This window comes from Equus caballus, chromosome 7, assembly GCF_041296265.1.
Source record: "Equus caballus isolate H_3958 breed thoroughbred chromosome 7, TB-T2T, whole genome shotgun sequence".
Classification (NCBI taxonomy): Eukaryota; Metazoa; Chordata; class Mammalia; order Perissodactyla; family Equidae; genus Equus; species Equus caballus.
Window position 1 is genome coordinate 84,570,928 of NC_091690.1, and position 13,748 is coordinate 84,584,675.

The following is a 13,748-nucleotide window of genomic DNA, read 5'->3' on the forward strand; positions in this document are numbered from 1 at the left end:
TGTTTTGGCCTGATGTTTTCTGGAGACTATGTCTGCTGTTCCTCGTTGTCTGAGTTTAGGTAACTGACCGACAGAGAGAGTTGAGTGCTGTGGTGGCGGTCAGTGGCTTCCCCCACTCTCGCTGTGGCCTCGGCTTGTTCCGTCGCCTCTGTTTACCTCAGTCCCCTCATCTCCCCGGTAGAATGAAGAAAACAATAGCATCTACCTCACAGAGTTATTTTCAGGTTGAAATGAGTTATAAATGCAACAAGAGCAGGGCCTGACGCCAAGGACACACCCAGTAAGTTCCACTATGATAATTGCTTGACCCAATAGAAGAAATGGAAAACACAATTATCTTCCCTCTCTTAAGGCCGTGTCCAAGAATCCGTGTTTAGTAACTTAAAATGCATTGTTTTCCCAGGAAACGTCTCCTGTCAGATTCCTTCGCGTGTTTGCAGTTGCGTGTCACAGGCGGCCGAGGGCTGGGGCTGGGGTCCGCCACCGTGACTCCCGTGGTGAGGAGTCACGAGCCAGCTCCTCCGTCTCCCTTAGTGATAGATTTTTAAATTGATTTACCCAAAGCGACCTATCTGGGTTTTCTTTTCCTGTGGGCCCCACTGTAGGTTTCTAGAAGAAGTTGACTGCCTGAAAGGAAACTACAAAACATGAACGTCGCTTTGAGGTGACCAGCAGGTCCAGTAGCCCCTTGCTCCTCCCCAGGTGGATCTGAGGCTTAAGAACTGTAACTCAGGTAACGAATGAATCCTTTCCTCCCGCCCCCCCACCCCAACTACTGTCATTAGCAGCTTGGATGCTGGTTCTTCCTACAGGAGTTGTGGGATATTCCGCCTCATGCAGTTGTCTCTCTGTTCAAAGAGAGGGGGTGGGGGCTGGAGGTGGCACCCCCTGTCTGACATGCAGCCCAGAGGGGCCCCAAGACCCTGAGGGAAGGGCTCTGTACTCACTCCTGGCCCTACTTCTCTTAATGTCAGTAATAGTGATAACAACAACATCAGACACCAGCAGGGCCCTCAGTGTGATTAATGGTGATAAAATGCTTCTCGAAGGATAAATCTGGGAGAATAGCCAGGAAATTTCTGAAAATGAAGAGTAATGAGAAGGAAAGGATTGTTCTATCAGATATTAAAATGTATTATAAAGCCACAATAATAAACAGTGTGGTACTAGAATGGAAATAACTGGATCAAAGGAACAGAATAGAAAGTCCAGAAATAGGCAGTAAATCAATAAAGGTGGCACTTCAAATGATTAGTGACAGGACGTGTGGTCTGCTCAATGTTTTGGACCACTTGTCTATCCATTGGAGGGAAATAAATTCCCAACCTTAGGTAGTGTACCAAAAATAATTTCAAAGTGGATTAAAGAGCTAAATAAAAAAATTAAATTATAAAAATATTAGTAAAGAGAATATTTTTATTATTTTTGGGGTGAGACAAGGCTTTTTAAAACATGTCACTTTTAGTACCACATTCAACACGTAAGCAAAGTTAGAAGGCAAAAAGGGGGGAAATATTTACAACATCTGTGATGAGCAAAGAATATTCCTAATATGCAAATGTATTTACTCATTCATTAAACATCTATTTATTGATACTATTTGCTAGGACGTCCTCTAGGCACTAAGGGTGCGAGCATTAAACCAAACAGAATCCCTGCTCTTATCCTTATGGTCTAGTGGAGCCAATAAGTAAAGAAAGAAGTAGGGGCCAGCCCGGTGGTGCAGTGGTTAAGTTCGCACGTTCCGCTTCTCAGCAGCCTGGGGTTCGCTGGTTCGGATCCCAGGTGCGGACATGGCACCACTTGGCAAAGCCATGCTGTGGTAGGTGTCCCACGTATGAAATAGAGGAAGATGGGCATGGATGTTAGCTCAGGGCCAGTCTTCCTCAGCAAAAAGAGGAAGATTGGCAGTAGTTAGCTCAGGGCTAATCTTCCTCAAAACAAAAAAAAAAGAAAGAAAGAAATGGTTGTAGGCCAGATTTTGACAAAGGCTATGGAGAAAAATTAAGCAGGGCAGACGTGGCTAGGAAAGGTTGGCAGGGGGTTGTGTTATGTGGATATTTAGGGAAGCTTCACTGATGAAGTAAAACTTGAACAGAAATATAAAGGAAAAAGGGGAGAAGTAGTTAAATTCTCGATGTTTTTTTGAGCGTCAAGCTGGTAGGAATTGCTGATGGATTGGATGCAGGTTGTGACAGAAAGAAAGAAGTTGGGGTGACTTCTAGGTCTGGGGCCTGAAGCAAGCAGCAGGACTGAAGTGCTGCTCATGGACATGAGCGTGACTAAGAGGCTTGGCTTGGGGCGAGCGGGGTGGGGTTTGGTTAGGGCTGTTGCAGTCTCAGGTCTCTGTCGTCTGTTCAGAGGGAAATGCCAGGAGACGGTTGGTTATACAAGTTTGGAATTCAGGGAAAGGTCCAGGCTGGAGGTGTAAACTGAGGAGTTGTCATAGCATAGGCAGTATTTAAAGCGATGAAACTAGACAGGTCTCCTAGGGAATGAGTGCAGACAGGGAAGAGGTCCCCGACATCCGTGGGACCCTCATTTAGAGGTGAGGGAGATGAGGAGGAACCAGCTACAGGAGCGGCCACTGCAGGAGGAGACCCATGAGAAGGTGGCACCTCCGAAACCGGAACCCAAGGAGGAGGAAGAAGTCAGCTCCATCAGATGGGGCCGCACAGGAAGGGAGCAGAGAACCGGCCGCTGGAGTCGGTGTTCCGGAGGCTGCTGATGAACCCAGCAGGGGCTGTTTCTTTGGAGTGATGGGGACAAAAGCTCCACTGGAGTTGGTTATAGAGAGTCAGAGGAAAGGACTTGGAAACAGAGAAATGGGGCAGTAACTGGAGAGGAATGGGGTTTAAAAGCGTTTTTATTTTTTTCCCCATGTTGAGCATTGTTGCAGTGTGCTTTTTAGCCTAATGGGAATGATCCAATAGAGTGGGGACAGTGGGTACTGCGTGCAGGATTGGGGCAGAGAAACTTCTGGACTGATGTCTTGAGCGGTGAGAGAGGATGGAGCTAGCATGCGTTGACGGGGGTGTCCTGGCCACGGCATCCAGGAATGCCGGCAGATGTGGTCGCTGGCCTCTCAGTGAAGTAGAAAGCAAAGTTGTCGGCTGTGAGTGAGAGTCAGGGAGACATGAGAGGTTTGAGGAGAAAGGAGAAAGGGCGCTGTCTTCCACAGCAGCGTGGGAGAATAAATGGAACAGGGGAGTCCAGGATCGCCGGCCGCCCTGGGCTGCTAGGTGAGAGGGCATGGACTAAAGTGAGAACAGTGAGTTTGCTGTGTTTTCCTCCTGCCAGGTTTGGGTGCCCAGGAGAACATGAGTTAGGAGGCCCATCGACACCAAAGACAACGTGGTAGAAACACAGAACCTGAGTAGGCATAGAGGGAGACCGAGAAGTGCCTATAAATGCAGGAACACATCCGGAATAGCTTAAAAATACAAGTAAGAGCAATGAGGTTTGGTTTTTTCCCCCTTCAGATGGACAAGAGCTCTTGTTAGGGATGTAAATTATTGGAGCTTTTCCAGAGCACAGTGTTTTAGTATCAAACATACAATATGTGTCCGCTTCTGACCTGTCAGTCCTACTTTTAGAAATTTGTACTAAGAGATAACAGCTCAAATGCACAGAGAGAAACGCACAAAGATGTTCACGCCAGCAATGGGCATGGAAGTGAAAACTTGGCACACCCCTAACCAGGAGGGCCATTTCCCTAATCTGTGGCATAAAGCGATGGTGAAAGAAGAGCTCACACTCACCTCTGCTTTGCAGATGAAGAAACTCGGGCCCAGAGTGAGGGAGTGAGCGCCCCGTCACATCACGTGGAGCACAGGCCCTGACGCGGCCAGTGCGCAGCCCTCTTCAACTTGCAGTTGGAGTCCCTGGCAAGGTACTGGTCAGCCTCTTTTTTGGGCCAGCTTACTTCCTCCTTTTAAAAGACAAATTCTCGAAATGTGTTGTAGATGTGTTTACAATGTCTTCATTTCATTATGTGAGGTTTTCCATGCATGGGATACTGCGTATGAAAGGACAGTGGGGGAAAACAGGGCAGACCGCTGGCCCAGCAGTAGACACGGACCATAGTTTCTTGACTCCCAAGTGGGACGTATGGTCTGAGAAAACGTATTTCTTGCTTCCCTACGACTTTTACAAAAGTTGTAACAAAAATACAGAGACAACAATTAATTCCTATTTATGCATTTCATTGATCAGATTTATTGATTAGAAGGAAATAAAATTAGGATCGTCAGAGAGCATCTGGGACATTTGGTCCCCACCACCTGTAACTGCTGGAGCCTTGGGTTCTGGTTTAGTTCTGCCACATCCTAGCCCAGGGACCTAGGAGAAGCCACCCAGCTTCTTTGGGCTTTTGTGTCTTCATCAGAAAAGTGAGCGGGTGAACCTAAATTACCTATAATAATTCTTTTTTTTCTTTTTTTAAAGATTGGCACCTGAGCTAACAACTGTGGCCGATCTTTTTTTTTTTTTTTGCCTGCTTTATCTCCCCCAAGCCCCCTGGTACATAGTTGTATATCTTAGTTGCAGGTCCTTCTACTTGTGGCATATGGGACGCCGCCTCAACGTGGCCTGACGAGCGGTGCCATGTCCGCATCCGGGATCTGAACCCTGGGCCGCTGCAGCGGAGCACGCGAACTTAACCACTCGGCCATGGGGCTGGCCCCTATAATAATTCTTAAGGTGGGGGCTGGCCCCATGGCCCAGTGGTTAAGTTCACACACCCCACTTTAGCAGCCTGGGGTTTGCCGGTTTGGATCCTGGGCGCAGACCTACACACCACTCATCAAGCCATGTTGTGGTGGCATCCCACATAGAAGAACTAGAAGGACCTACAACTATGATAGACAACTATGTACTGAGGCTTTAGGGAGAAAAAAAAAAAGGAAGATTGGCAACAGATCTCAGCTCAGGGCTAATCTTCCCTCAAAAAAAATTAAAAAAAAAAAAGATGATTAACCTCACTTTCTCTGGAAAAAAAAAAACAACAACAAAACTCTTAAGGTAAGTGCGATGCTCTTTCCGTTCTGCCGTGTCTTGTTTCGGTTGGCTGGGTGAGAGATGTGTTGGGACCATAAACAAGCCCCACGTCCCTCTACAGCGCCACCTCGGCCCTCCGCCACATTCGGAGAGCACGTAGAAATAAATGCACCTCTGTGCCCCCTTGTACCAATTCCAGACCTCCAATGGCGGACCAGAGAATGGACATTTCTTCAACAATCAGTGATTTCATGTCCCCGGGCGCCACCGACCTCCTTTCCAGCCCCCTGGGCACCAGTGGCATGGATTGCAACCGCAAACGGAAAGGCAGCTCCACCGACTACCAGTAAGGCCTTTGGGGCTCGCCTTCCTCGTAGACTTGGTGTCTGTTCGTGGGCGCGGAACGTCTGGGGGCCGGCTCCTGCTCCTCCTGGAAGAAGGGATCCTCTTTGTGGAAAGGGATGGGAGTGAAAGATCCGACTCTCGCTGGCCGCACAGTTGGTTTTTCCTTTATCTTCCCCCTGGACTGCAGGCAGGAGGGAGCCTCCAGCACTGCTGAGGCATTTCCTTCCCCTCCCGTCCCCAGATTTCCACATCAAGAGAAAAAGAAGTGCCTCAAAGCCAAATTCTGCCTTTACCCCTTTCTTCGCTTTCCTTTGCTCCTTTGAGCAGGACAGCTCAGTCTGTGGATGTCCTGTCAATGGTGTCAGAGAGCTTCGCCTGGGGGCCTTTCTCTGAGGAAGACTTCAGTTCTTCATTATGTTTGCAGAATAAATAAGTAGAGCTCAGCCCTGGAAACAGTTTAGGAGCATTGATGTTGTCCTTAAACATTATTGAAATTAGCGTGTACCTGTTATATTAAATAGTATTTTTGTTTCTTTTTAGACTTGATGACTTTTCTTTTGAGTAAGTAAATTTTCACACTTACAGCCAACTCTTCTATATGTGTATATGTGTACCAACACCTAGGGGATAAGGCAGTGCAGACCTCTCAAAGGCACCTTCTGTTTTGTTGAGGCATCTGCGTGGAATCTTACCCAAATGTCCACTTAAGAGGTTTTCTTTTGTTTAATGAGGGAAAATCTCCAAGGAGGTCACCCCCCTCCAGCAGATGTCCTTTCTGCTGAAGTTCACAGGTCGAATTTGGGGAGCACAGTGGCTGGAGGTCAGATGCCCACTAGGAGATGCTATGATTAATCTGTAAGTTATCCCAGATGGCGAAGAGAGCAAACACCCAGGGGATGGAGAGCGGGTGTGAGGACTGAGAGGGTGTTCCCTAGCGGTAACTCCTGAGGGAGACCAGATCCCCTTGTCTCGGGCAGGTGCTAATGGAGCCATTGACATGTTGTGAGACCTCTGCTGTCTAGACCTGTGGTTTCCAACCGTGTCACCGTCCAAGACCTTCAGGTTTCCCTCATAGACCCCAGTTTGCAAATCTTTTGCAATTCATGGAGATCCTATTACTGAAGGAACTGTAACCCCTTTCTCTATTATTTTAATGTCCTGAAGTCATACCTCCCTGCCGGGTGAGCTTCTCTTCACCTGAGATGATCAGTTGGCCTCAGTGAACAGAGACAAGTCCAGATAAAAGGGGAGGGGGAGTTTTCGTTCTCCTGTGTGGCCTGTGTGATTTCCTCTGACCCTTAGGACTAGCCAGAGAATCTCTCTGCCTGTGAGGAAATCAAGGGCACCTGGTTGGGAACCACTGTTCTAGAACGCCCATGATGTAATTCAGAGCTCCTGAGAAAGCTGTTTTTGCCCTTGAGATTATGATGTGTGAAGGGCCATAATCCCTCCTTTCTTATGGGAGAGAGGAGAAAGGGGAGAGGCCCAGGTGGCGGTCAGTGCCCTCCTGATAAATTCAGGGGCGGAGAAGGAGGTGAGCTGATCCCAAGGGCTTTGGAATTCCTTCCTCTGAGGATTTCAGTCCCGAAACTCCAGAGGATTTCACTGAACTGCCAGGTGCCGTGAAGCTTGGATTCCAGAGGCTGTGAAGGGGTCAGATCCCTGCAGTGACCCAGGACCCTCTGTGGCCAAACAGGGTTCCACACCTGTCCGCCCCACTCCTCCCTCTCTCCCGATTCCTTGGGCCTAACTGAGAACCAGACAATGGGGATGGGCCGCAGTGCCTTTGCAAAGCTGCCTCAGGGCTCTGCTCCGTTAGTATTCGAGTCCCCCTCCTCACCTCGCCCCCCACCAAATATCTACGTGTATGCACACGTACATTTGACGCTTGATATGTTTTGCAAATTAATAAACTCCATTTATCCAGAATGATGGGGGGAGAAAGGTATTATCGTTATCTGGATATTCTGGTTAACTAAGTTTCCATAAATGATATATATATTCCCAATTTTCAAACAGTCAAAATATGGTAAAATATGTTAACCTGCAAACTCCTGGAGACTGTGTATAACTTTAGTTTGATAATCTGGAAAACCAGTTTGACTCTTATAGGAGGTTCAAGTTGTTTTTGTTTGTTTGTTTGACTATTATACGTCAATAATCAATACGATGGCTATTTGAGCTTTCTAATTGCTTGGTTTCTGGATAAATGAGAGCCTTCCGTGTAATGGTAAGAAGCTATTTTGTGTGTCTTTCTTAACAGTCACATTCTCTTTTGTTTTTTCAGAGAAAGCATGGACACAGACAAAGACGACCCTCATGGAAGGTACCATGACCCTAGTCGTTTAAACTTCACTGTCCTTAGAGCCGTTTTCCTTGCAGGATTACACATTCTATCACTTAGTGCAGTTTCCACCCATGTTCTTGATGGGAGATAGGCAAGGAGGCTGTGAGCCCTTGGCCTCAAGACACTCTCACCCCAGCCCCCAATATGGTGCCAACCAAGACCCTTCTGTGTCGGGATGATAGGGGTTAAACAGGGAACAAAATAGAGATGTATAACTTTGCCATTAAAATCCAGAGGATTGTGTTGTCATCTTTTGCTTTTTTTTCAGGTTAGAGTACACAGAGCACCAAGGAAGGATCAAAAACGCCAGGTAGGCTTGGCCCTCTATAAACTGTCCTGGTTCTGGGCTCTTAGAGTGTGGTGAGGCGGCTCTGTGTGTCTGGGCCCCGTCTAATAGTCCTGCCGTCACTGTCACATCCTTATGAAATAGGGAAGGGGGTAGCGGGCCTTGGCTTGGTGTGGCCTTCTGCCCCTCACCCTCCAGCCTGAGCTGGCCTCCCTCTTTGCTGTCTTGCACGTTTAACCTGAAGGGGACTTCGGAGAAAATAAATCAAGGCTCAAGTTTTCCCCCAGTCTTGGCAGGTTCCTCCTTCCTGACTCGGCCCTCCAGAGGAGAACGGCTTGGTGATTCAGTTCTTGGGCGGCCCCACCCCTCGCCTCTGAAAGGGCCCTTATTGCCCTGCAAGTTGCAGCTGAAGGCCAGACAAGGCAGATGCTCTGCTCCCTTGAGTAGATTCTCTAACCCAGTCCTTCCTGCCTCCTGCCGCACTTGCTGACCCCTTTCCATGTGGGTCCTCAGCTCTCCTGCCATTAGCTCCAGGGCCATCTGAGGCTGTGTCCTGACACAGAACCAGGGGATGCAGAATTTGGCTGACCTGAGACTTCTAGCTTTTTCCTCGCAGACCAGCCTTGGCAGGGGGTCCCAGGCTCTGTTGCTATGGCAGCAAACTACATTTCCACTGTTGATGTATCCCCTTAGGGGCACGGTCACCAACGGCAGGTGTAGGCCAGCCAGGGAGAGAATGTACCAGTCAAAGTGTCATCCCGCCTCAGCAGGCAGCAACTCCTGGGAGGGAGGAGTGTGACCTTCTTCGAGGAAGCTCTTGGAGACAGATGTGGCATCTGCTCTATCTAGGTGGGGTCATGGTTGATCCAAGGCTGGCAGTGTTAGTGACTCAGTCACTAAGGAATCAACTATGTTAGTGACCTGTTGACTCGATCAGTGAGTCTCTGACAGGCTACACAGCGGGCTTCTCACAAACCTCAGAGCCAGCTCCCTGGGGACCATGGGGCCCTTGCTGATTGCTGATCTTGATGCTTTGTTCTTTGAGACCTCCAGCTCCCTTCTCTTTCTTTCCACCCTCATCTTCAAATCTAACTTTACAGAAGCCGAGAGGAAAAGAAATGAGAAGTTAACAATACAGTTTACTCTGAAAAGACAATTTTTGTACTATTTCTCCTTAATTCTAAGCATGATATAAGCATAAAAGAAACTCATACTGACCTGGCAGTGAGGCCACTTTTGGTGACTTTAGTAAAAAAAGTGTAGTTTGAACCATTCTGCACATTCTAAATTTGCCCTGTCAGATGAATATTGAAATCAATTATAACTTATTTTTGTCATGGTCTCCTTGATGCTCAGTTATATTTTATAGAAGTCATTTTTTATATTGTTGTTCAGGGAAGCTCACAGTCAGATTGAAAAGAGGCGTCGGGATAAAATGAACAGTTTTATTGATGAATTGGCTTCATTGGTACCAACGTGCAACGCAATGTCCAGGAAATTAGATAAACTTACTGTGCTGAGGATGGCCGTTCAGCACATGAAGACGTTACGAGGTGAGACCCTGAGCCTTATTGTCCTTTATGCCCTTGCCCACACTTGTTACTGCCCTTGCCTAGAATGTTCCTCAGACCCTAAGGCAAATGTTTATGACTTGCAAATGTGTAGCCTTGAGCAATATGCCTAGAATTTTCACCAATAAACATGATGCCAAGTGGAGTGATTATTGAGCTTATGTGAGTATCAAGATGCGACTTTGCAGCCCCACATCCCCAGAGGGCAGAGGCTGGGTATGTAATCAGGCTACAAGCGTATCAGAGAGGACACCGCTGATGTCCCAGCTTGCGTATGTGTGTGCCTGGACCCCACCCGGACGATAATCAGCATCAGAAATGCAGGTGCACTTGGTGACACAGAAAAGTCGGTTTCAGTTTTTAAGAGGAAAATTCGTCATGGTTCATTTGAAGAGTGAGTCACTCGCTGATGGTTCTTGCTGCGTTTTATTGTCAGGAATGAACACTGATAAAATTTTCATCTTCCTGGAATTTTCCCAAGCCAGATAGATTCTTTATGAGGGAGGCAGTATTTTCCTTCTTTTCTGAGTGTGGGGAGGGTGAGAAAACAGAGGCAGAAATGTGGAAGTGACTTACCCAAACCACCGGAGAAATCTGAAACATATCAGACCTTTTAGTGAATCCTGTTCCTGGAATTTTCCACAGCTCATCTTGGACTATTTGAGGAAATTGGAAAGTGGGCGCTCAGTCAGATCTCTGACCTGCGTGGTAAAAGAATTGCATCTTTTTATTTGTATAAAGCACCAGACATAAGAAGCTGGTTTTGTCTGAGTGTTGATCATTATTCAAAAATATAAATCTTGTATCCTGTGCTTGGAGAATGGCATTTAAAAATTATTATTAGCGAAGGTGGTAGAGATTAAATTATTATAAGCTAATTTCTCTTAAATTGAAAGGAAAAGAGTGGCAAATCTCGAGTTATCATAGAAAGCAAGGATGTGGATCAGTCATCCGCGCCTTGTTAGTTGATCTGAAAGTCACGGACACATTCCGTTTCCCTCCGTGCCTCTGGTTCTTTGAATTGTTATGGCTCTGTTCCATTTTATCTCTTCACTGTTCTACTAACCATTCTGCAGATTCCAAGTCATTGACTGCTGGCGTTTTTCTCTAAGTCATTGTTCTCCTGAAAGATGCCACACTGACAGCCTTTTAAACATAAGTCTTGTCCCCTTTCGGTCCTGGGAGCTCGAGTTGCATTTGCTGAAGTAATGCATTTCCCTGGGTTGCCAAGCTGCTTTAACCCCTCCCTGCTGAAGAGGGGCTCGCCCTCAGTGCCTGCTCCAATTTATTTACTCAGGGGCTGGCAGACTGGAGGATTTCCCCAGAACACGTAGAGTGGTGATGTGAGGGCCTCCTAAACAACCCATTTAATAGAGATCTTGAGAGGAGGGCACCCCCCCCCCGGGGCCTCCACCACTATGCTTCTAGAGCTGCCTTCTCTCTTAGAAGCAGACTTCTAACTCCCTTCTGTTATCTCCTGGTTTTCCCTGTAGTGACAAAAGCAAGCTTGTGAAGTTTCCTGTGGGCAGCAGGGTTCTTTTCAGTGGAATTCTCTTTGGCGCTACAGGATTCTGTCCAAAGCCGGATCTTGCCCTCTCAGTTAAGGAAAAAGACGACAAAATTGAAATCCCAGGGCGTGGGGAGTGGGCCGCCTCTGGAAGGTGTGAGGCAGTGAAGTGGAATAAGACATTTTCTGAATATAAAGTACCCCAGCTTTCTCTGTTCTCTCCCTAAGGTGCCACCAATCCATACACAGAAGCAAACTACAAACCAACTTTTCTGTCAGATGATGAACTGAAACACCTCATTCTCAGGGTATGTTGCAATTATGGGATTGTTGTACACATTTATTTTTACAGATTTCAGGTTAAGTACCGGCATGGGGAATTTGATGTCTCAACACTGAGTTTTTAGGCCCACTTCCTCTTTCCGGTCTCTGCCTTCATCTTATTGTTCGGACAATCTTCACAGTCTTTCCTCGAGACCGTCCTCCTCCTCTTCTGTCCTTGCTTAGGCAAAAGTTAGAGGTCTATGCTACTGTGACTTGAAATCAGAAGAGGCAGGATTTTGTTAAAAATAGGAGGTAGTTAAGAATCACATTCCTGGGGGCCGGCCCTGTGGCCGAGTGGTTAAGTTCCCACGCTCCGCTTCAGCGGCCCAGGGTTTCACTGGTTCGAGGGCACAGACGTGGCACCGCTCATCGGGCCACGCCGAGGTGGCATCTCACATGCCACAACTGGAAGGACCCACAACTGAAAATACACAACTGTGTACCAGGGGGGCTTTGGGGAGAAAAAGGAAAAATTAAAAAATCTTAAAAAAAAAAAAAAAAAGGAATCACATTCCTGCATGAAGGTTTTAGAAACAGACTGAAACTTATAATAATTGAGAATTACTCTTATCCTCACTTAACCACCAGCACAGAAACATCCACCCAAATCTTTACACCAAGATCCCTTCAAAACGACAATACTTCCAAAAACTTTGTGGTTCAAGGAGGAAAATAAATGGAGGAGGCGATGCTTCCACCTGCTTGACTGCAACTCGACATTCGTCTTGCTAGTCTCTGCAGTGAGGGAGTTGAGGTGGCACCATGGGGACCTAGCTTCTGTGCAGAATTGGGTCTGTGCAAGGCTCCAGGACGTGCTCTGGTAGAGTGAGATTCATTTGGAAATGGAAGGGAAAGAAACCGAATTCAGAAATGTGTCCTTTTGCAAATCGTAAGAAGAAAAATAGAGAAACCTAACTAAAAGGAAAGATGCCTGCCCCCCGTCCCCACACAGCCAGGTTGACCTCGCTTGCTAAGCCCTCTACAAAATCTTGGCACCCTTATTTGAGCAGATGTTTGCAAAGCCCCAGGATAGAGGCTAGTCCAGCTGGACTTTTGCATTATCACCACCCATTTTCAGCGTAACCTGGCTGCTCTGTAAGTCTGGCCTGCCTGCTTACTCCAGTATCCTCTATCCGTCCCCTCATGATGTGCTATTTGAATTGGAAAGCTTTCACCTGCAAGGAACAGAAGACCTGATGAATAAGTAGGGTTTGTTTCTCAAGTACAGCTGGTCCTGGGGTAGGCTGTGCGCGGTTGGTGCAGTGGCTCAGTGCAGTCAGCTGGACCCTGGCTCTTTCTGTCTTCTCTTGCCACCATGCTGAGCCAGCATGCAGCTTGTTTCCTCAGTGTGGCAAGATGGCTGTGCCAGGGCTGAGTAGCCAGATCAGCCAGAAAAAAGGGGCAGGAGAGGCTCCAGGCCACGAAAGGCCTATCGGGAAAGGATCCACCTTCCTGGAAGCCCAGTAATGGACTTCAGCTTATCCAGAAGATGTCACCTGGTCACCCCTAGGTGCAGGGCAGGTTGCAGAGCAAGGATTTAGGTTTTCCAGCCTCCATAGTAGAGGCAGGCAAGAGAGAAGAAGAGGGTTGGGAATTGGCCCCCAACAGCATTTTCCACACACACTTTCCAGAGCCACAACCATTTGCTAGATTTCCCTCCAGAAGTGGTTCTCACAATCCAACACAGAACTTCAGCTGTGGTCCGGGTGGCCTGGGGTGGAGAGAGGCTGGTGCCCCCACTTGCCGTAGAAGCCAGCATATTAGTGCAACATTTTGGGCAGCTGTAATACTGCTCCTCCCCAGCTCTCTTGTACATGAATTATTAGAGGTTAGGACAGGTTTTTACCATCTTGCATAGGTCCAGTTTGTTTTTTCGAACTTCTCTTTTATCTCTGTCAAGATCTATTTATTGGCTGGTCCCACATTCTAGCTTGTCATTAGCGATGCTTCGAGGCTTCATGTGACTTGTAGATCTGATAGGCATGCCTTCTGTGTCTTTCATTTTCATTCATTCACTAACTCAACCAACACTTTTTGAGTTCTTACTGTATGTGCTTGGCACTGTTCTAGGAACATCCATCACTGATACACATGTTAGGGTGGGGCCAAGGCTTCCCAGCAAGTTAGTGATGGTCCTTTGGTTCCCCTCTCAGGGCACAGATATTCAGACCCAACTCTGCCCTCACCTCTCCATCCTTTTTCATACATATGTCCTTATCCTCAGGGAGAACTTGCTGAAGTTAAGATATAAACTATGTCTGTAGCATCTCTAGAGAAACCACCAGGCCGGCTTCATGGGTGTGCAACCTGTGCAGTCACACAGGGCTCAGCACTTGGTTTAATGCTCTGCTGTCACCATCTTAAAAAATC

The 13,748-nt window shown here is 47.4% G+C and overlaps 1 protein-coding gene across 51 annotated transcripts in view; it reads left to right on the forward strand.

Moving 5' to 3' along the window:
• The window catches only part of ARNTL (aryl hydrocarbon receptor nuclear translocator like), a 103,518-nt gene that overhangs the window by 66,171 nt on the left and 23,599 nt on the right, over window positions 1-13,748 (forward strand). For 11 of the 51 annotated variants that reach the window (XR_011440274.1, XR_011440276.1, XM_070272032.1 and 8 more), the window contains 7 exons: window positions 606-733; window positions 3,775-3,892; window positions 5,198-5,344; window positions 7,631-7,669; window positions 7,959-8,000; window positions 9,372-9,529; window positions 11,283-11,362. Coding sequence is in view for 44 of the 51 variants with exons in the window: in XM_070272032.1 (XP_070128133.1) it covers window positions 5,205-5,344; window positions 7,631-7,669; window positions 7,959-8,000; window positions 9,372-9,529; window positions 11,283-11,362 (459 nt within the window). In the remaining 7 variants the exon portion in view is untranslated. Of the gene's footprint in view, window positions 1-605; window positions 734-3,300; window positions 3,447-3,771; window positions 3,893-5,197; window positions 5,345-5,883; window positions 5,905-6,094; window positions 6,199-7,630; window positions 7,670-7,958; window positions 8,001-9,371; window positions 9,530-11,282; window positions 11,363-13,748 lie in introns of those variants that run through there. The other 40 variants (XR_011440273.1, XM_023644114.2, XM_023644123.2 and 37 more) reach the window with 9 other exon arrangements.